Source organism: Spathaspora passalidarum, assembly GCF_000223485.1.
Source record: "Spathaspora passalidarum NRRL Y-27907 unplaced genomic scaffold SPAPAscaffold_1, whole genome shotgun sequence".
Lineage (NCBI taxonomy): Eukaryota > Fungi > Ascomycota > Pichiomycetes > Serinales > Debaryomycetaceae > Spathaspora > Spathaspora passalidarum.
Window position 1 is genome coordinate 794,694 of NW_006767425.1, and position 21,619 is coordinate 816,312.

Below are 21,619 nucleotides of genomic sequence, written 5' to 3' on the forward strand. Positions count from 1 at the left end.
CCCGCGGTGTTTAACCTTCCACTATGTAGTCCACAATCTGGCAGTTCCGTCAGCACCAGCACTAAACAACCAAGCTTCCTTAGGATGCCACACCAAATCCAAAATCCCAATTTGGTTAATAATCTTATGTCCAGTCAACTTCTTCAAAGGAACCAACAATGGATTGGTCATTAAATCGTCATACACCATCCCATGGAAAACATGAACGTTACCATCATCTGAAGCAGATGCAAAAAGTGGGAGGTTTCCCTTGTGGAACTTGATCGATCTCACGGCCTTGTTATGATATCTCAATGTCTTGTATGGGGTAGATGACAAGTCTAAATCATGCCACAACACACGCTTATCATAGGAACAAGCCAATAAATTGTCACCACGAGGATGGATATCAATAGATGACAACATACGCACACCGGGCATAAGCTTCTTGATCAACACTTGTTGGGCCAAGTCGTAAATCTTGACTTGTCTTTGTGAAGCAACAAACAATTGTGGCTTGAATGGATGGAATTTCGCATCCATTATTATACCCTTGGACTTCTTGAATGGCGATTGTGACAAATGCTTACTCAATTGATGGATTAAAACAGCGGTGTTGGAACTTTCTGGGGACACGGTAACGAAATAATCCCCCTTTCTGTGCCAGGATATCTTCTTGACGGTTTTACGACATTGGATAATGGCTGAGATCCCCATGGTTGCTTGTTCGGCATTCGGTGGGAACCATTTAGAAACATCCTTCTTCTTTTCAGTAGTGGTTTCTTCTTCTTCGTCGTCGACTTCCTCGTCATCCTCACCACTTACTTTAAGTTCTTGCTTTTTGTTTCCAAAAGTATCGTACCCCCAACCAGCTTCAATTCTCAATTTACCAATGTTTTCAATATCAAATCCAAAGATCGGTGGCACTAACAAATACACATGCTCACCAACACACACAGCCAAAATACCTGTGGTCGAATCGGGGTTCCATTCCAAACTTTCAATATGGTCATCGGAATTGATTTCCTTGTCTATTAATTGAACCTTGTACACTTGTCTACCAGTCAAGATTTCCCAGATACGGACACTACCATCGTCAGATCCAGTAGCCAACCATAATCCTTGTGGGTCTATAGAAATAGTTCTAATCTTTTCTGTGTGTCCTTGGTACACGGTGGAACATTTGATTGGGAATGGACGCAAGTCCTTAGGGGATGGCAATTCCGGAATCAAACTATCGGGGTCAATATTAAGTTTATTGTGACGAACTCTTGGAGCCAAGTACAAATCTAAACTTCTCTCAAACCTTTCCCTCACGGAATCTTGATAACCTGGGACTTGTCTTAATGAGGAGTACTTTTGCGGGATAAAGTTACGTTCACGATCCTGAGGGTCTTCGGCTAACCATTTCTCTTTTTCTTCTTCGGTCATTAAATATTCTGCTGGTGGGTTATAACTCTCTTCGTTGGTTGGAGGAGGTAATTTAGGAGCACGTAAGTTCATGATATGGTCAGGAATTTCTTGTTCGTCCTTCCATAAATCGAAGTTCAATTCTTCTTCTTCCAATTCCTTCTTGACCTTGTCAGGAGGTATGATTCTACCTTCTCTGATAGCTCTGACAATCTTCATTACTCGTTTAGCTTCATGTTTAGAAGGAACGAATCTACGTTTAGGTTCAGGGACGGCAGTCAAGGGCATGATTTCCTGATCCTTAGTAAACCAGTCAATGAGCGGTTCATAAGGATTAATATTCTCATCGGTTGATTCCTGCTGTTGGATCTTTCTAATCAATTCTAATTCTTCATCAGTTAATTTCAAAGAGGTACCGGTGTTTTGGTCTAATAATCCTGTCCAACCTTCAGGCAAGTCAATACTTTCCAACAATTGGTCCAAAGCGGATCCCTTGGCGGGTCTCATGATTCTCTTTCCGTTGATGTCGTAACCGATGTGGGGCATTTCTTCGTAGGCAGACAACGGAATATTTCCTATAGTATTGAAGTTCTCGGCATCAGAGTCGTCTGAATCGTACACAGGGTTGATTTCCGGTTTAATTATTCTGGTGGTTCCATCAGAGTACTTGCTCTTGACGTTTTCATTTATGGATAAAGTTTTAAGGGGAAGTCCAGAAATTTCTTCTTTTGGTTCATCTGAAAACTCATCGGAGGAATAATCACTGGGGTCTTCTTCTTCGCCCAAGAGTTTATTTAATTCTTCTTCAGAGTCAAAGTCGCCATTATCTTCTTCTTCTTCCGAGTCGGCTTCTTCGTCTTCTTCGTCTTCTTCGTCCTCTTCGTCCTCTTCGCTCTCATCTGAATCATCATCACCATCAATCAATCCGTCAACTTGAAATTCTTCATCTGATTCTGGTTCTTCTTCGACTTCTTCAGGTTTTCTCTTTTTAGTCACACTTTCCTTCTTGGTGACTGTCTCCTTGGCAGGAGCTGCTTTTGACTTGGCCATTGCTGATAGAAAGGTCTAAACACTATAGAAACGTCTTAGAAAAACCTGGAAAAAAAAATTAATCTCATCTCGATGTGATTCCTACATATAAAAAATGTCTGAACATTTGCGACAAAGTTACATAAACACAAGCAAAGTAGCCATCCATGAACTCAATACACAAGATTAACCAAATCAACCAAAAGGAATTAGCCACAAACACGTCATACAAGTCCTCATGGCATTATGACTACCGTGATACAAATTATATATATATAGGCAACATCCCCTCCTCCCTCACCGCGCAAGACATAGTCATTATATTTAGTCAATACGGCATACCGACGCATTTGAACCTTGTCAAGGATAAAACCACCGGTGAGCATCGAGGATTTGCGTTTTTGAAATATGCACATTTCAAAAGCTGCATTTTGGCCATTGATAATTTCAATGGGATAAAAGTTGGGGATAGGAATTTGCGGGTCGATCATAATTATTACAAGTTGAAAGGTGGCGAACTTGAACTGGACTATTTAGTCGATTATAGTGAAATACAAGGAGTTAAACAGCAGTTGGAGAACAAAGATACAAAGTTGATTGAGAACAAAGAGGCTGACGAACTTAAAGACCCTATGGAGAAGTACATAGACGACGATCTTCGAGATCCGATCGAGAATTATAAAGAGGCAGGAAATGACGATGATGAACTTAAAGATCCAATGGAAGCTTACTTGAAAAGGTCTGACAAGCATGATAAACACGGCAGACACCGAAACAGACATAGAAGTGGTCACAAAGATCGAGAAAGAAGTCCGAAACGATAATGTATATTCTATATATCTTTCTTTATATTATGATCAAAGTAGTAATTAATAAACCTCTGCTTCGAATCCAAATTCAATTCTTGGTTAATCAAAGTCAAAGCATTCAATTCAAATGAATTCTTGATTTGGTTCAAGTCAAATTTATCAAACTTGTAAATCTTGATCTTGATCAGACATTTACTCAAGTTTGTCAACAATTGGAACAAGTATTGGAACTTACCAAGATATGGAATTGGCAATGTAAAGTAGCTTGGACTAAGCTTCAACACTAGCGACTTGACATTGAACCCGTCAAAATTGTACTTGTTGTCCAATTTAATGAAAGGCAACAACGACTTGTTATTTGAAGGTGTTCCTTCCAACAACAACACAACAATTTTATTCTTCAACTTGCTCAAATCATCAACTGGTTTACTCTCCTCATAACTAAAACAATGGTTGAAAACTTCCAATGCAGAATACTGATACAAGGTTCCTTGTTTGTTTGGAATTAAAAACACGGTATTGGAACTGTTTGCCAATACAGACACAATAAATCCGTCTAATGGACTAATATAATTAGTCACTAAAACATCACCTGCTTTTGGTTTATATTGTTCCAACTTTTCGGTCTGTGACTTCTTGACCCCATCTACGGTAAAGGTCGTGGTCAATCCGAATAGCAATTGGATGACAAACTTGGCAAATCCGATCCATCTAGTTAATGTATATAACAAATATGCAAGCACAAAGAACGGAAATTTGACAATAAAGATTGGTGTTTTCAAAGTATATGATCCAAGTCTCTTAACAGCCAGTGGTTCCTGTACAAGAGGAAACTTGGTTGGCATGAATGGTGATATACCAGTTGCCTTGTCTCTCCATGCAGAAAACTTTTCCATGGTACCTGTGTGTGTCCGTTTGCTTGTAGGAAAGAAAATCAGTCACATTTTTTTCAAAGTGTTCAAATACCATTTGGTGCAACTTACACAAACCCCCCATTGGTTACTACAGATAATTTCTACTCAAAATAAACTGTTATTATAATATACACTAGGTTAATAAACCACTAATAAAGAATTAAAGACACAAATACAGTAATACCCCTAAATAGTTTACAATTCTTGAGAAGCCTTACCAGCCTTTGGCTTCTTAGCTGGCAATAAGGATTGGTGAATGTTTGGCAAGACACCACCTTGGGCAATTGTAACGTGACCCAATAACTTGTTCAATTCTTCATCATTTCTGATGGCTAATTGTAAGTGTCTTGGGATAATTCTGGACTTCTTGTTATCTCTAGCAGCGTTACCGGCTAATTCTAAAATTTCAGCAGCTAAATATTCCAAGACAGAGGTCAAGTAAACTGGAGCACCAGAACCAATTCTTTGTGCGTAGTTACCCTTTCTTAATAATCTGTGGACTCTACCAACTGGGAAAGTCAAACCAGCCTTGGCTGATCTGGAAGTTGATGCTTTTTCGGATGAACCTGCTTTACCTTTACCACCGGACATTGTTATTTATTGTAATCTAATTTAATAATTTGATATATAGAAGAAGAAAAGAAGAAATGTAAATTTTTTGTTTCTTGCTTTCGTGGAATTTAAGCGATATTTATAAAAACAAGGATTTTTTTGTGATAGTGCACCTAGTGATCGAAAGTCATAACTTCCCTTTGATGAGCGAACCAGACACACACACAAACAAACAAAAGTTTCCTCGCACAAAAAAAAACAATTGTGAGATTTTCGCGGGGAGGTGCATTCTGAAAGTTACCACTGTGTTCTGAAAAGTACTATTGAATGGAACAAGTATACTTTCTACGCACTCGCGGGTGTAAATGTGAGCCCGCTTGGTCTCCCCCATAATTTGCAAGTACCATCTGCATTTCAATACACTGCAATTGCATTAGAACACCATACCAATGGACAAATCTACATCGGAAGCTCCGAAGCATACTACATCAACACCACTGCGACATTTACACATTAACCATCCTAATACTACAGTGCATGTGTAGTGCTTGTAACTACGCGATCAAAATCAAAACAATTACTGTTTTTGTTTTGATATGGTTTTCCACCGCGCACAGAGGAAACAAGAAAAAAAAACCGTCATTGTCTGATTATCGCCACCCGTTCCTGATTATTCTCACCTTCGCGCGAGATTTTGCTTCTCCCACAAAGGCAATTCCACTAGCACCAGAAAAAAAAAACACTCTCTGTTTGTCTCCCCCCTAAACAATCCACAATCACGCACTTGACAAACTTTCTTCATATAAATAAATCACTAATTCCTTCAAACTCAGTTTTTAAAAAAAATTTAACTTCTTCTTTCTTAGAAATTATAACAAACTAAACTTATTACAATGGCCCCACCTAAAGCTGAAAAGAAACCTGCTTCCAAAGCCCCAGCTGAAAAGAAACCAGCTGCTAAAAAGACCGCTTCCTCTGATGCCGGTAAGAAGAGAACTAAGGCCAGAAAGGAAACTTACTCATCATATATCTACAAGGTCTTGAAGCAAACCCATCCAGACACTGGTATTTCCCAAAAGGCCATGTCTATAATGAACTCCTTTGTCAATGATATCTTTGAAAGAATTGCCAGTGAAGCTTCCAAGTTGGCTGCATACAACAAGAAATCTACCATTTCTGCTAGAGAAATTCAAACCGCTGTCAGATTGATCTTACCTGGTGAATTGGCCAAGCACGCTGTTTCCGAAGGTACCAGAGCTGTTACTAAGTACTCTTCTGCTTCCAACTAAGGGTGATCTGTTCTTTCTACTTCATTTCTGTTTATTATTATTTTAGTTTATATCTTTTATAGGTTGAAAGTGTACATTAGTTTTTTCAAATAAATATTAACTTCTATTTACATTGAAGCTCTTGCTGCTCGTCATCTTCGTCATGATCGTAAAATATTAACAATAACACACAGCATAACAAGTTCATTAAATGATGTAACCAATAGGTATGTCGTCCTCCATATAACACGGCGTACATAATAACATAAGCCAAATACCACAGCAAAACCTTGACATATCTTGGTTTAACTCTCGGTAATTTCAACAAACTATTTGTTTGCACGAATAAAACAATTGGCACTATCGATAACAAATTATGATGGGAGCTGAATGGAGTTTTCCAATTGACTGCCAAATTATGAATGTAAACAATGACAATAGGGATGTTTATCGGTAAGATCCATAACATAAGTAAAAGTATTGACAATTGATAATTCAAGTCTTGTCTCTGTTTCCAATTCTTAACCACATTCATGGCTTGTATAACACAACACATAGCATATCCAATTTGATAAGGTAAATAAGTCGATATCGACCCGATTAAAAGCAATGTCGCAATGACACGACGATACTTGCTCGAGCCTCTGCTTGCTCTGACTGGGATTATGTCAACCACATAATGTATGAGTGCTCCTAAGATCCTAAGTACCAAATATGTAATTATAATCAAAAAATTAGCAATTAAATACAAGATAATCCCAACTAACGTAAACCCTTCATCTAATCCCAAATAGAACGAATTTAATTTAAAATCAGGATGTAAACTTAAATTAATCTCATTGAAATCTTGTATAACCACAGGGTCAATGAAGTTTAACACATGTTGAACAAACGGAATAGTAACAATTGGTTGAATCATAATCAAAACAGTAAGAAGAATCCACCATCCACGGCGATGAATCATGGCAATCACATTGATAAACGAAGGAAACGTCTTTCCACTGCCATAACTTCTAAATTGGAATAATATAACCATACTAATAATTGCCACAATCATGGACACAATAGATATTCTATATCTCAATACCAATAATCGTAAACTAGACACCAAATCAATGGAAATGTTAACTGTCAAAGGGGCGTCCCGTCCAGTCACATCACTCCATAATTGAATATTAATCGCATGACTGTAACTCTCACTCTTAACTTTAAATGGTACAAACGGTGCTATTCCATGCATGCTCAACCCAATTGATTTCTCCTTGGTCAAGTTGATATACCACTTGCTTTCAAATGGTTCATCTTTCCATTGTCGCATAAAACTAGTGAACTTCCCATCAACCAATCTGGACAACCTCAACTTGTAAACAAGGATACTATTCCATGCACCCGGGATCTGAATGTTGATTGATAATGCACGTTTGGGTATAGTCAAACTGGCTCCGCCTAACATGGACAATCCACTGGCATTTAATTTATAATTTATCGAGCTTTCCTGGTTCAATTCTGCAACTATAAAATCATCCCCAAGTTCACCATTTTGTATCACTAATATGGTGTCGTAATTGTCTAAAATTGTCGAATTAAATTCTAATCCATAAAATGGGTTTGCTGATCCTCCAAATGTGGAATCTTCAAGTGAATTGGTGTCTTTTGTTGATCTTGGTATAGTTACCATATCTGGAGAAACATCGACACATGATAAAGTGTTACCTTTGGTACATAATAACACGACTGTATTTGCCTTATCCTGGTATTTTCCCAATGGAACTGAAGCAAGCAATGAAAAATGTTGGCCCTTTTCCAATTCAAACATATTATATTGATTATAATCTGCTCCCATATTTAATTGCTTCACCTTATTCGTAGTTTTACCTTTCAAGTCAACTTCGATTAAATTACTCCTAGTGTAACTTTCATAATCTTGACTCTGGTAATTTTCAAATCCGCTCAAGAAATGCTTTCTAAATATCCTCATTCGCTTCTCTAATGGGTATGTCTTACCTGGTGCATTAGAATCGATAACCTCAAGTAAACTCTCGGCTATAAACTGTCTCAATTGTGAACACCACACTATAGCCAAATGATCAATTGGTGTCCATACGTTAGGTGTTCCTGTGGTAAAAACGGTGAATCCATTATTGGGAGGAATCAAAAATCCTAAACTGGTATAATCTGCTGGTAAAGTTGAGTCCAATCCACCACCGGTGATTGAAATTAAACTAATATCTTTGACTCTCTCATGGGCAATTTCCCCATATTCAGAAGTTGATTTGGGGTTGTATCCTTCATACCAGAAGCGGTCAATTGCAGAATAGATCTTTAATATATCCCCATCAAACGTTAATGGTGCAGCCGCATGTGGCGATGACAAAGTTAATATTGTATTTATGGAATTGTCAACATAATTAGGTAGTGTAATCATGACTCGGGCAACTATCCCACCCATAGAATGACCAACAATTATCACGGACTTGGGAGGTGATGGGTTTGAAGAGTATAAATCAAGAATAAACTTTATTGCTTCATTTAAGTATTCGGCCTGATCCAATATGGTTCTTCCATGAAATGCTGTGAAATCTTCATTAAAATCACCCGCGAAAACATCTAAATTCTTGAAATTGGGATTTATTTTCTTATACTTGTCGTGTTCATCATAATACAATTCACTGACTCTTGCGGCAATAGCTCTAACTTGTCGATAACTACCTGCATTCCCAGGAATGAAAAGAACGGGAACACCGTCTAAAAAATCACCTTCATTAGGGATCTTATCCTTGTGTTGTTCCCGATACAAGTATAATGAATACTTTGATGCAAATTTAGTGTATGATTCATCAAACCCCTTGATTCTGGCGTATGATGGTCCCATCCATACTTGTTTACATCCAGGTAGGTCTGGTCCCTGCAACGGCTTTAAATATGAATATCCAATAAACAGGAAAAGTAAGAACCCCAAAAGGGTGCTTATATAAAGGGTAAGTTTATTACTAGGTCGTATCTTGTCTCGTGATTGTAATTCCATTAGAGTTGTTGCGTTATTGAGTGTCAGCTGTTATCATTGAGATGAAGGTTGCAATACTCAGGTACAGTTGATGATTTGGACAATCTAATTTTTTGGCGTCCTTTTTTTTAGGCTTTCCCATTTTGTACATAATCCACAACACCAATGCAACCACGACAATAGAGGGGCTACACGAGGTAACATGGAGGTAAGAAAAAAGCAATGTTGATATCTTTTTGTCTGTATTAACTATATACCTATCTAGTCCTTCATTTCTGTGTCTTCTCCTTCAGCCTTTTCATCAGACTTCTCCTTTTTTGCCAACTCTCTAATACCCGTCAAGAACCCGTCAATCCCTTCACCATGGTAATCAAATTTTAAACTCTGAGCAAGTAAATAGCCAGCTCCATTCCCCTGAGTTAAATATTGACTCAACTTTTGTTCTGATTGTTGAAAAAATCCACTTCTGATAACATCCAATATTTGCTCTTTGGTTGGGTTTTCAGCAACTGATTGAGGAAGAAATTGTCCATACAATTCTTTCAATTGCTCGGTATTCAATCCTGCAAGATGTTTATCAATCGTTTCAAGATCCAATACTGAAGAAATTGAACTAATTGGTAATTTCAAGTCTGGCTTTGCACTAGTGGCTGCAGTTGCAGCTGTTGCAACCCTGTGTTATTCTGTTAGTACCACATGCTTACACGTCTCATTTCTATATGCATTATATATTCTGTTCATCATAACCATGCAAATATGTCCTATAGAAATAAGATAAACACATACTATAAGATACTTACGGTTGTTGCTCGGAACCTTCATCTTTTACTTCCACTTCCTCATTTGGAGTTTCGGCTTCCTCATCTTCTTCTTCTTCGTCTTCATCGTTCACATATATCAATTCGGAAATATCCCGGATTATTTTGTCATCCTTGTCGGTCCATTTATCCAATTGATCTATATCACCAACATCTTGTAACCAGTATAAATATTTAGCACCAGAACTTAAAAATGTCAATGCGATAACACGACCAGTATTACATGACTGTATCTTCTTAATAGTGACATCCCCAGGTATCAACAAAAATTCATCTTTTTCTATAGTTCCCACAGAAGACTGAGTCAGATCAGACTTGGCTGACCAAGTGAAATCTAAAAAGTCAGGTTCATCAACACTAGGTTTGATCAGAATTACGCCCTTGTGAGGTAAGGGAGTACATCTATTTGTTTCGTCATCATACTGAACTTTACCAGCATGGAATTTTACCAGTTTGGAAGATGGCATTGTGTGAGATTATAGTCTATAAGGTGAGGCTTCCTCAATTGAGTGTTCAAGTAGACCGTCTTGGCTGGGTGCCATTTTCTTTGCCACTGTTGAAAAAATGAGAGTTTGTTAGTAGGAAGGTGTTGGTTGTGCTGTGCACGACTAATTTCGTAATTGTGCTGTGGGATGGAAAAAAGTTATAATGGGGAGAGAGTTTTTGGCAAGCCGTAGAGGTTAGTCAATTAGAACAAGCAATACAGACTGCAACAAGCTCTATACTTATCAATTGGTCTTTAATCGCATACGCTCACTCAATATGTCATTCCCACCTGAAGATATCACCGAAATAGTAACCCAAATAGCCTCGATATTACGAGAAAGAAATCAAACATTGGCAATTTCAGAAGCAGCATGTGGTGGACTCATATCAGCATATATCGTATCCGTGCCAGGAGCCTCTAACTTTTATATTGGTGGTAAATTAGTATATTCCTTAAAGCAAAGGTTGAAATTGTCTGGGTGGTCCGATAGTGAAATATCCAACTATATGGGACCCTCGGAACAAGTTGCATTGAAATTGGCCAGAACTGCCAAGTATGAATTAGGATCCACTTATGTGTTGTCAGAAACTGGATTTGCAGGTCCTTCAACGGGGATAGTGATACCGAACGGAAAAGAAGATGAAGAACAAGAGAGTGATGAAGTTGGGACAGTATATATTGGATTATCTGGTCCCAATGGCGAAGCCTCGACCTCCAATAGCACAGGAAGTCATGATAGAGCAAAGAACATGTCGGAATTTGCCAAGTTGGGTTTAAGTTTCTTGCTTGAACAATTACAAAAGACAGATGAAAAAGACAGTAGATAAATATAATGTAGTATCACAGAATTATATATATATATATGTGTGTGTCGAAGTGTTTAATATACGTTTATGTTTAGATTTTAGCAGTATTTTGACTACAAAACAATATGGTGTATATGGTATTCTGTTTGATTGCAAACTGCTGTTGCATATTTGATAATTTTTTTGAGATATTTCTGCAAAATTTATGCGAAACTCAATTAGCCACACACAACAAAGAATTAAACTTTAAGCACATTTCTATAATCCTTGCACATATATTAGTTCAATTCAAGTATTAACACTACGCTACACTATACAGTGTTGATATAAGCTGACATTGAATATATCATCAAAATACATCACGTGAATTAAGCATGATTTAAGCGTGACAAACGCATGACCACTTTTCACCTGACTGACACGTCGAAATTATTTTTTAACTGAATCAAGGTTAAAAAATACTTTGAGCTTAACACGAAATTTTTTTGTCAGTTGTGCATACGAAAAAACAAAAGTTTTGTTTGAGACGAAAAAACCCAACAACAAAAATATTCATTTTGAAACACCCTTGATCAAGATTTCAAACAGTTGTTGGAATTAATCACAAATTCATAATCTTTTGTTTCAATTAGTATTAGCAAACATACTAGGATAACTGAGCTGATAAACAATTGGATCTGAGGACTGATTCGAGAATAACCGCAACCGCAAAACTTTAGATCTGACTTTACCCGCCGATCAATCGTACCAAACAAACTTTCAATCAAGATATATACTAATACATCAAAATATGACTTCAGGTATGTATACAACTAATACCATATTCACAGTTGCATAATGATACTAACTTTGTTCTAGTTGAACCAGAAAAACAACCAGCAATCCAAATGCCAAGCCTGGTGAAATCACCAATAACCTATACTCCCCAAGATATCAAAATCATCAAAAAGGTATTGAATGGTTATGTTGGATTTGCCAATTTACCTAAGCAATGGCACAGAAAGTCCGTTAGAAGAGGATTCACTTTTAATATCATGGCTATTGGTGAAAGTGGTTTAGGTAAAGCCACTTTAATCAACACTCTTTTCAACCGCGAAATTGTCAACCATAGAGATGATGAAGAAACCGTAGAAGAAGATACCGAGGACAAAGAAGGAGGAGTGGCTGTGAAAATTAGATCAACCAAGGCTGAAATCGAAGAAGATGGTGTCAAATTAAAGGTCAGTGTTATAACAGCTCCAGGATTTGGTGAATCAATCAACAATACCGACTATTGGAAACCAATTGTTGATGAAATTAACAGCAGGTTTGATTCTTATTTGGAAGCTGAATGTAAAATCAACAGATCTACCATAGTTGATGATAGAATTCACGCATTCCTTTACTTTATTGAACCAACCGGTCATTCCTTAAGAGCCTTGGATATTGCCATGATGAAATTGGTTCACGAAAAGGTTAACTTAATTCCAATCATTGCCAAGTCTGATACTTTGACTGATGATGAAATTGTGGAATTTAAGCAACGTATATTAGCTGATATTGCACATCAAGGAATTAAAATATTTACTCCAGAAGCTCCCGGTGATGATGATGAAGAAACTGTATCGAATACCCAATCAATCATTGATACTTTCCCCTTTGCCGTTGTTGGTTCCACCAAAGAAGTTCAAACTCCAGATGGAAGAACTGTCAGAGGTAGACAATATCCTTGGGGTGTTATTGAGGTTGATAATGAAGCTCATAATGATTTTGTCAAATTACGTCAATTGTTAATTAGAAACTTTTTGGAAGAATTGAAAGAACACACTGCCAATGTTTTGTATGAAAACTATAGAACTGAAAAATTAAAGAAGATGGGTATTGAACAAGACAGTACCGTGTTCCGTGAATTTGATCCACTTGCTAAACAACAAGAAGAAAGAGCTTTACATGAAGCCAAATTAGCCAAGATGGAGGCAGAAATGAAGCTGGTTTTCCAACAAAAAGTTTCCGAAAAGGAAAAGAAGTTACAAAGATCAGAAGCTGATTTATTTGCTAGACACAAGGAAATGAAGGACAAATTAACCAAACAAATCAAGATTTTGGAAGAAAAAAAGGTTCAATTGGAAAAACAAAGATCATTACCTCAAGAACCAATGGTCCAACCTGCTCAACAAAAGACTCGTAAAGGATTCTTGCGTTAAGGAGGTAGATGGTTAATTTTGTGTTTTATTCTATATATATTTTCTATGTTTTTATTGTTTAGTTGTGCAATACATGAGAATGTGCTAAATTTTTTTTGACGTAGCATATAGCAACCGGTTACCATTGTTTTTTTTGTCTTGTTACCCGGTTATGATCTGTGCGACTCAAAGTTCGTACCAGCAGCACATGCTAATAGACTACCAAATTAGGCTAAAATGCAAACGACGATCTGGCAGCCAAAGAAAAAATTCATGTCCTTGACGTTTTCTCTCGTCTGTTTTTTTTGATCTCACACTCTCCCTGACATTTACACTTTTCGATAAGATAAGCGGAGTTCGAAATGGGAAAGAAAGAAGCAGCCAAACCAGCACCTGCTGCAAAGGCACCACGATTTAAATGGCCTGCTATGCCTACTATGCCCGCTATGCCTCCTATGCCTGCTGTGAATATACCCTTTAAGAAAGATTTATTTCTCTCAACATTGCAAGTATGTGAACCCAATCACTGTCATACGGGATTGAAATACTAACTTGATAAAACTAGAGTTTTCAATTTGTGTCGTTTCTAGGTAACTTTTTAACGACACTTGGTGTACTTCTTTACACGTTGACATATTTCAAGCTTAGTTCCGAGAATTATGAGGTATTTCATGATATCTCCTTGGTTGGAGTAGTTATATCATCTGGAGCATTCACGGTGCAAAATGTTATAAAGCATAGATTGAGCTTGGGTCCAGTTATCAAAGATGACAGTTTTCATTACTTGTTCATAGGGTTGTCCTTGTTAATTCTTCATCCATGCGTATTTTTCACAGTATTACCATTTGGACTATACTCAGTTTTTATTGTATTGTCGTTTCTTACAGGTAGTTTATTTCCAATATTCGAAATCGAAAACTGTTTTGTGGCACATTTATTCAATTCAATCACAAGTGGCCTCAGGGGTCCCGCAGTCGGGTTTGCTAGTGGTACTGAATTGACAGCCATGGTGATGTTGGTGTTGAGAGTGATTACATTCAGAAGTAATTCATTGCTTATAGTGTTGATCTATGCCGTGTTTTTGAAATTGAGATACGAGACTTCTCAAGCCTCGAGAGACGCTGTTAAACGATTTGTAAACTTTGGTGACAAAGTTATCGCCATCTTTGACAGTCATCAAATGAACAATATTTGGAAAGATGTGAAACTGGGTTCAAAAGCTTTGGACAAGTACCGGTTGGTAAATGATTACGATGCCAAAGTGGAATAATGCATAGAGGCTTCTAAGCCTGAGGATGCTCCTAAGCCAGAAGCACCCAAAGAGGAAAGCAAAAAGGAAGAACCCAAGAAAGAAGAAAGCAAAAAGGATGCACCCAAGCAAATAGAAGCTAAGAAGCCACCTCCTCCAAAGAGTCCAGTGATAAAGAACGTTTTCAAACTGAACAAACTACTGAAGAAATTAGTTTCTTTCAACCAAACCAGCAAAAGACAATATAGCCGAATGAAGAGAGCAATAGTGGATGGTATAGATGAACTTCGTTAGTATGACAAAAAGTGTATAGTTAATTTTTTTTTTACTAGCATTACATAGTAATGACGTCAACTCTTTTTGACTGCAAATTTCCGACATTACATGCGTCGCGACTTTTAATTTCTGATTTGCGACAAATGCCAAATTTGAAAAATTTCAAAAAAAAAAAAAAAAGAATATGAAAAAAGTTCTATCGTTTTCCACCGTCTTCCACATCCACAATTTCTGGAAAATTCGCACCCAAATAGAACATGATAGAAATTTATTTCGACGAAACTGGCAAAAATTTTCAACCATTTAAATTGTTACCAAATTCCCTAATTTGATTTTGAAAAATTTCAGTTTCTTTCTTCCTTCTTTTTTCAATTAACCAATTCTTTTAATTAAAAATGTCCAAAGCCGTTGGTATTGATTTAGGTACTACCTACTCCTGTGTTGCTCACTTTGCTAATGATCGTGTTGAAATCATTGCCAACGATCAAGGTAACAGAACCACCCCATCTTTCGTTGCCTTCACTGACTCTGAAAGATTAATTGGTGATGCTGCTAAGAACCAAGCTGCTATGAACCCAGCTAACACTGTTTTCGATGCCAAGCGTTTGATTGGTAGAAAATTCGATGACGCTGAAGTTCAAGGTGATATGAAGCACTTCCCATTCAAGGTCATTGACAAGGCCGGTAAGCCACAAATTCAAGTTGAATACAAGGGTGAAACCAAGGACTTCACTCCAGAAGAAATTTCTTCTATGATTTTATCTAAGATGAAGGAAACCGCTGAAGGTTTCTTAGGTACCAAGGTTAACGATGCCGTTGTCACCGTCCCAGCTTACTTCAACGATTCCCAAAGACAAGCTACCAAGGATGCTGGTTTAATTGCTGGTTTAAACGTTATGAGAATTATTAACGAACCAACCGCTGCTGCTATTGCTTACGGTTTAGACAAGACCTCTGAACACGAACAAAATGTTTTGATTTTCGATTTAGGTGGTGGTACTTTCGATGTCTCCTTATTGTCTATTGAAGATGGTATTTTCGAAGTTAAGGCTACTGCTGGTGACACTCACTTGGGTGGTGAAGATTTCGATAACAGATTAGTTACCCACTTCTCTAACGAATTCAAGAGAAAGCACAAGAAGGACTTATCTTCTAACCAAAGAGCTTTAAGAAGATTGAGAACTGCTTGTGAACGTGCCAAGAGAACTTTGTCCTCTTCTGCTCAAACTTCTGTTGAAATTGACTCCTTGTTTGAAGGTATTGATTTCTACACTTCTATCACCAGAGCTAGATTCGAAGAATTATGTCAAGATTTATTCAGATCTACCTTGGACCCAGTTGAAAAGGTTTTAAGAGATGCTAAGGTTGACAAGTCTCAAGTTCACGAAATTGTCTTGGTTGGTGGTTCCACCAGAATTCCAAAGGTTCAAAAGTTGGTTTCCGACTTCTTCAACGGTAAGGAACCAAACAGATCTATTAACCCAGATGAAGCTGTTGCTTACGGTGCTGCTGTCCAAGCTGCTATCTTATCTGGTGACACTTCTTCCAAGACTCAAGATTTATTGTTATTGGATGTTGCTCCATTATCCTTAGGTATTGAAACTGCTGGTGGTATCATGACCAAGTTGATTCCAAGAAACTCTACTATCCCAACCAAGAAGTCTGAAACCTTCTCTACTTATGCTGATAACCAACCAGGTGTCTTGATTCAAGTTTACGAAGGTGAACGTGCCAAGACCAAGGACAACAACTTGTTGGGTAAGTTCGAATTATCTGGTATTCCACCAGCTCCAAGAGGTGTTCCACAAATTGAAGTTACCTTCGACATTGATGCTAATGGTATCTTGAACGTTTCTGCTTTAGAAAAGGGTACTGGTAAGTCTCAAAAGATTACCATTACTAACGATAAGGGTAGATTATCTAAGGAAGACATTGAAAAGATGGTTTCCGAAGCTGAAAAGTTCAAGGAAGAAGATGAAAAGGAAGCTGCTAGAGTTCAAGCCAAGAACGGTTTAGAATCTTATGCTTACTCCTTGAAGTCTACTTTAGGTGACGAACAATTCAAGTCTAAGTTAGAAGCTTCTGAAGTTGAAGAAGTTACCAAGGCTGCTGATGAAACCATTGAATGGTTAGACTCCAACCAAACTGCTACTGCTGAAGAATTTGCTGACAAGCAAAAGGAATTGGAAGGTAAGGCCAACCCAATCATGGCCAAGGCTTACCAAGCTGGTGCCGCTCCAGGTGGTGCTGCTCCAGGTGGATTCCCAGGTGCTGCTGGTGGTGCTCCAGAACCAAGCTCTGAAGGTCCAACTGTTGAAGAAGTTGATTAAATGGTTTTTAACTCTGGGGAAAATTAATTTATAATGATGCATTTTTTTACGGGATTTGTTATAATTAGAAATTTCTTTTAAATTTTTATAGAAATATTTGTGTATAGATTTTTTTAGAAATTAGAAAGAATTTGGCTAAAGAAGGTCGTAGTAGTTAGTAGCAGCAGTATTGTTATGCAATATTGCTTAGTGATCTGCAGGTTAATGCATGACTGTCAATTTTCATACATTACAAGCGTTTCATGTCAATAACTTTTATTGAGAATTGTCTCCAGATTCAAGTATGATTGGTTTAAGTTTGGTTTATTTTAGACAGATTCATATTGGCTATGTAACTCTTGGCAATGTGACTTGTGAAAATATTAGGAGCAGCACAGCCATGCGTCTTCCGAGGCTAAAAGATAAGAGTTCCACGTCACACACCAATCAAAATAGATTAAAGTCACCTTACTCTAAGCATATATTTTTAGCAATAAATTGATAAGTCAACTCCGGGGGAATTTCAAAAAAAAATATTTTCTTTCTTTTCTTTTGGTGATTCTTGACTCCTGTTTATTAGTAAGATGGTAATATCGTACGAAACATAGACAAAAGCAATGGTGTTTACTGGTGCTTGGTAACTAGATTCTAAAGAATGACTGAGAGCATTTGATGTCATGTGAAGCTAAAGTTCTATAGTTTATATTTGGTGCAACTCACATGCCTCGAGTTCTATAAATAGGTGTAGATTTTAAGGTTTTCATTTTGAAACATGCCATCTATAAGCAATGAGTCAGCCTTAACCTTGTATTGCTTGTTTCATGAGTTTTAATTTGTTGTTCGGAGATTCGGAGTTGGCGATTAAATTATATAATCGGGATGAAAGGAAGTACAGAACAATACCCCAGATTCTCCCCAGGGATTGAGACCAATAAGAAGAAATTTCGGAGTTTTTGCACCGCTCCGTGGATAATCAAACCAAAAAAAAATAAAAAATAATCCATGATAGACTTTTTTGGTTTGTTAGTCGCCGGTTAAAAGAATGACCCCAGAAAATATATTTGATAACAATAAGAATAATAAGAAAAAGCAAAACCAATGATATGTTCCAGATTTAAAATATCATAACCAGTGTAGTAGGTTCAAGCATGACTGGAAAGGTTAAGTGCACTGAACAGACAAACTTGAACTTATCTTGTGACAGAGCAGATTGAGACAGATACTTACTAGCCTTAAGTTAAAAGTGTGTCTAAAATAATGCAACGGGGAACTTTATACCGAAACTAAGAAACTGTGGCATTAGAATTTTAACATAACGAGATTTAACTTTTTCTCGTGCTGCTACGTTAGATTCGTTAAGCTTTTTCGCTTGTCATCTGTACTGTGAATTGTTTACTATTGCCTAGCTTAAATGTTTCACTATCATTTCTTAGTTGAAAGATCCGAGGTTATAGACATTTTAAAGTTATCAACTATTGCAACCATCAAGATAAGGGTCTGAGCAGAACGATCCCGATGAAGTAGATAAGACCAGGTAATGGTTTAATTTCTACATGCAGGGTTGGTCCATATACACTCCTACATACACATACGTCTGTTTTAAATGTGTTTTCGTTAAAAAATAAATATGAAGTACATAAAGAAAACAGTTAAATAATAATAATAATAATAAATTTTTTATTTTGTTGGTTTTTTTTTTTGATCTCAACAAATTAAGTTGTTGAACCCAAATATAAAAATCCAATAGAAATTCCCAAAAAAACTTTTAAATATTTCTTGCTTTCTTTCTTTCTTTCTTGCTTTAGTTCGTTGTTTGTATATTCTTACTTTAACGTATATAAACAGAAGCTTACCCAACCAATAATTGTATGTATATTTGTTGGACCCAACAATTTCGCACCAAAGGACACAAAGAAAAAAAATCCTACTTAAACGACCAAATCGTATAGAAAGAACGAAAATGACAGATATTTACAGATAATTACTCAATTCATGCAAATTCAAGAGAAAGAGATAATTAGGCAATTAGAAATATGCTACAATGGACTTAAGATTTGATCATTTGCCAATGGAGTTATTTGCAACATGGGAATGACTTGCTAGTGATATCTTTACTGAATCATAGCGGCTATTCTTATTTTTTTTTATTTTTGGCAGGACAAGAAAAAAAATTTTTACCTAATAGTTTTTCTTCATTCTAGGCGCGATTGGAATCACGTCAATTGTTCGAAAATTACCCCTCCCCCTCACCGTTGAAATAACGAACCATTTCTTTCATTAAAACTTGTACTGGTTTTGACCACGCCGCAAATACAAATACAAATTGTGTTCTTTGCTAGATCAATTCTAGAATAATTTACTAACAATTGCTTAGTATTCAATTAAATTTTTGCAAGTCAAATTTCGACATAACCAAATTATTATAGATAATTAATTACACACAATGACTGTTCAAGTTCACAAAGTTGTTCACGAAGCTAACGGTGTCACTCCAAGACCAACCCCAAAGGAATTCTACGAAAGACAACCAAACCAAAGTGCTATCAAGGATTTAGACCACTACCGTGAATTATATCAACAATCCATCGAAGATCCAGAAAAATTCTTTGGTGATGCCGCCAAGGAGTTTTTATCTTGGGATCGTGATTTCTCTAAAGTTAAATCAGGTACTTTACAAGGTGGTGATCCAGCTTGGTTCTTGGGTGGAGAATTAAATGCCTCTTACAACTGTGTTGATAGACATGCTTTTGCCAACCCAAACAAACCAGCTATCATCTATGAAGCTGACGAAGAAAAAGATTCTTATATCTTAACCTATGGAGATTTATTAAGAGAAGTTTCCAAGGTTGCCGGTGTCTTGAAGTCCTGGGGTATCAAGAAGGGTGATACTGTTGCCGTTTACTTACCAATGAATGCTCATGCCATTATTGCTGTTTTAGCTATTGCCAGAGTTGGTGCTATTCACTCAGTCATATTTGCTGGTTTCTCCTCTGGTTCCATTAGAGACAGAGTCAATGATGCTTCTTGTAAGGCTTTAATCACCTGTGATGAAGGTAGAAGAGGTGGTAGAACCGTTAACATCAAGAAGTTATGTGATGAAGCTCTTCTTGACTGTCCATCTGTTGAAAAAGTTTTAGTTCACAAGAGAACTGGTAACCCAGAAATCAAATTAGTTCAAGGTAGAGATTACTACTGGGATGCTGAAACTGCCAAGTTCCCAGGTTACGTTGCCCCAACTCCAGTCAACTCCGAAGATCCATTATTCTTGTTATATACCTCTGGTTCTACTGGTACTCCAAAGGGTGTTGTTCATTCTACTGCTGGTTTCTTATTAGGTACTGCCATGACCTCCCGTTATGTGTTTGACATTCAACCTGAAGATATCGTTTTCACTGCTGGTGATGTCGGTTGGATTACCGGTCACTCTTATGCCGTTTACGGTCCATTAGTTCTTGGTGTTCCAACTGTTGTTTTCGAAGGTACTCCAGCCTACCCAGATTATGGTAGATTCTGGCAAATTGTTGAAAAGCACAAGGCTACTCACTTCTATGTTGCTCCAACCGCTCTTAGATTATTGCGTAAGTCTGGTGAACAAGAGCTTGCCAAGTATGATATCAGTTCCTTAAGAACCTTGGGTTCCGTTGGTGAACCAATTTCTCCAGATATTTGGGAATGGTACAATGAATTTGTCGGTAAGGGCCAATGTCATATTGCTGATACTTATTGGCAAACTGAATCTGGTGCTCATTTAATTGCTCCAATTGCTGGTGTTATTCCAAACAAGCCAGGTTCTGCTTCCTTACCATTCTTTGGTATTAAGACTGCCTTGATTGACCCAGTTTCCGGTGTTGAAATTGAAGGTAACGATGTTGAAGGTGTTTTGGTTGTTAAGGATCACTGGCCATCTATTGCCAGAACCGTTTACAAGAACCACGGTAAATACATGGACACCTACATGAATGTCTACCCAGGTTACTACTTCTCTGGTGATGGTGCTGCTAGAGATAATGATGGTTACTACTGGATCAGAGGAAGAGTTGATGACGTTGTCAATGTCAGTGGTCACAGATTATCTACTGCTGAAATTGAAGCTGCTTTAATTGAACATCACGGTGTTTCTGAAGCTGCTGTTGTTGGTATCAATGATGATCTTACCGGTCAAGCCGTTATTGCTTATGTTGCCCTTAAAGATGAAGTAAGCTCCAAGATTGCCGATGTGGAAGAAGCTACCTTGTTGAGAAAGGAATTGATTTTACAAGTTAGATCCACCATTGGTCCATTTGCAGCACCAAAATCTGTGATTATTGTTGCTGATTTACCAAAGACCAGATCCGGTAAGATTATGAGAAGAATCTTGAGAAAGGTTTCCTCATATGAAGCTGATCAATTGGGTGATATTACTACTTTGTCTAACCCACAATCTGTCCAAGGTGTCATTACCGCATTTGAATCCCAATTCGGTAAGAAGTAATAGATGTTTATAGTCATACACAGTTTGTAATTTAATTTAATTCGAGAAAATATTCATAGAGGTTTTTTGCACAGTA

The 21,619-nt window shown here is 37.3% G+C and overlaps 13 protein-coding genes across 13 annotated transcripts; 7 read left to right on the plus strand and 6 right to left on the minus strand. All coding sequences in view use genetic code 12, as the record gives it.

Moving 5' to 3' along the window:
* Positions 1-21: 21 nt before the first annotated feature.
* Positions 22-2,439, minus strand: ERB1 (Erb1p; the record flags this gene model as incomplete). The annotated part of the gene is made up of 1 exon (XM_007372347.1): positions 22-2,439. One exon carries the CDS (start codon positions 2,437-2,439, stop codon positions 22-24), a length of 2,418 nt encoding a protein of 805 aa, XP_007372409.1.
* A 130-nt stretch (positions 2,440-2,569) lies between these two features.
* SPAPADRAFT_58120 (U2 snRNP complex subunit) lies at positions 2,570-4,149 on the plus strand (the record flags this gene model as incomplete). Its single annotated transcript, XM_007372348.1, has 1 exon — positions 2,570-4,149. One exon carries the CDS (start codon positions 2,586-2,588, stop codon positions 3,240-3,242), a length of 657 nt encoding a protein of 218 aa, XP_007372410.1.
* Positions 3,251-4,123, minus strand: SPAPADRAFT_53362 (lysophosphatidic acid acyltransferase; the record flags this gene model as incomplete). Its single annotated transcript, XM_007372349.1, has 1 exon — positions 3,251-4,123. The coding sequence occupies one exon, from the start codon at positions 4,121-4,123 to the stop codon at positions 3,251-3,253; it is 873 nt and encodes a 290-aa protein (XP_007372411.1).
* A 94-nt stretch (positions 4,150-4,243) lies between the features above and the next one.
* On the minus strand, positions 4,244-4,733 carry HTA2 (histone H2A; the record flags this gene model as incomplete). Its single annotated transcript, XM_007372350.1, has 1 exon — positions 4,244-4,733. A coding segment is annotated over one exon (397 nt), but the record flags the coding sequence as incomplete, so codon positions are not given.
* Positions 4,734-5,558: 825 nt separating this feature from the next.
* SPAPADRAFT_58126 (uncharacterized protein) lies at positions 5,559-7,192 on the plus strand (the record flags this gene model as incomplete). The annotated part of the gene is made up of 1 exon (XM_007372351.1): positions 5,559-7,192. One exon carries the CDS (start codon positions 5,587-5,589, stop codon positions 5,980-5,982), a length of 396 nt encoding a protein of 131 aa, XP_007372413.1.
* On the minus strand, positions 6,086-8,833 carry SPAPADRAFT_48058 (uncharacterized protein; the record flags this gene model as incomplete). The annotated part of the gene is made up of 1 exon (XM_007372352.1): positions 6,086-8,833. The coding sequence occupies one exon, from the start codon at positions 8,831-8,833 to the stop codon at positions 6,086-6,088; it is 2,748 nt and encodes a 915-aa protein (XP_007372414.1).
* A 351-nt stretch (positions 8,834-9,184) lies between these two features.
* Positions 9,185-10,298, minus strand: SPAPADRAFT_58128 (proteasome regulatory particle lid subunit; the record flags this gene model as incomplete). The annotated part of the gene is made up of 2 exons (XM_007372353.1): positions 9,185-9,638; positions 9,766-10,298. 2 exons carry the CDS (start codon positions 10,248-10,250, stop codon positions 9,227-9,229), a joined length of 897 nt encoding a protein of 298 aa, XP_007372415.1.
* A 171-nt stretch (positions 10,299-10,469) lies between these two features.
* SPAPADRAFT_58131 (uncharacterized protein) lies at positions 10,470-11,171 on the plus strand (the record flags this gene model as incomplete). The annotated part of the gene is made up of 1 exon (XM_007372354.1): positions 10,470-11,171. One exon carries the CDS (start codon positions 10,546-10,548, stop codon positions 11,095-11,097), a length of 552 nt encoding a protein of 183 aa, XP_007372416.1.
* Positions 11,172-11,640: 469 nt separating this feature from the next.
* On the plus strand, positions 11,641-13,348 carry CDC3 (septin; the record flags this gene model as incomplete). Its single annotated transcript, XM_007372355.1, has 2 exons — positions 11,641-11,876; positions 11,935-13,348. The coding sequence occupies 2 exons, from the start codon at positions 11,867-11,869 to the stop codon at positions 13,257-13,259; spliced, it is 1,335 nt and encodes a 444-aa protein (XP_007372417.1).
* Positions 13,349-13,539: 191 nt separating this feature from the next.
* Positions 13,540-14,769, plus strand: SPAPADRAFT_145755 (nucleoporin; the record flags this gene model as incomplete). The annotated part of the gene is made up of 2 exons (XM_007372356.1): positions 13,540-13,747; positions 13,804-14,769. The coding sequence occupies 2 exons, from the start codon at positions 13,601-13,603 to the stop codon at positions 14,506-14,508; spliced, it is 852 nt and encodes a 283-aa protein (XP_007372418.1).
* A 389-nt stretch (positions 14,770-15,158) lies between these two features.
* SSA2 (Hsp70 family chaperone) lies at positions 15,159-17,093 on the plus strand (the record flags this gene model as incomplete). The annotated part of the gene is made up of 1 exon (XM_007372357.1): positions 15,159-17,093. One exon carries the CDS (start codon positions 15,159-15,161, stop codon positions 17,091-17,093), a length of 1,935 nt encoding a protein of 644 aa, XP_007372419.1.
* A 147-nt stretch (positions 17,094-17,240) lies between these two features.
* On the minus strand, positions 17,241-18,822 carry SPAPADRAFT_58134 (uncharacterized protein; the record flags this gene model as incomplete). Its single annotated transcript, XM_007372358.1, has 1 exon — positions 17,241-18,822. One exon carries the CDS (start codon positions 17,749-17,751, stop codon positions 17,596-17,598), a length of 156 nt encoding a protein of 51 aa, XP_007372420.1.
* Positions 18,823-19,515: 693 nt separating this feature from the next.
* Positions 19,516-21,543, plus strand: ACS2 (acetate--CoA ligase; the record flags this gene model as incomplete). The annotated part of the gene is made up of 1 exon (XM_007372359.1): positions 19,516-21,543. The coding sequence occupies one exon, from the start codon at positions 19,516-19,518 to the stop codon at positions 21,541-21,543; it is 2,028 nt and encodes a 675-aa protein (XP_007372421.1).
* Between the last annotated feature and the right edge of the window lie 76 nt (positions 21,544-21,619).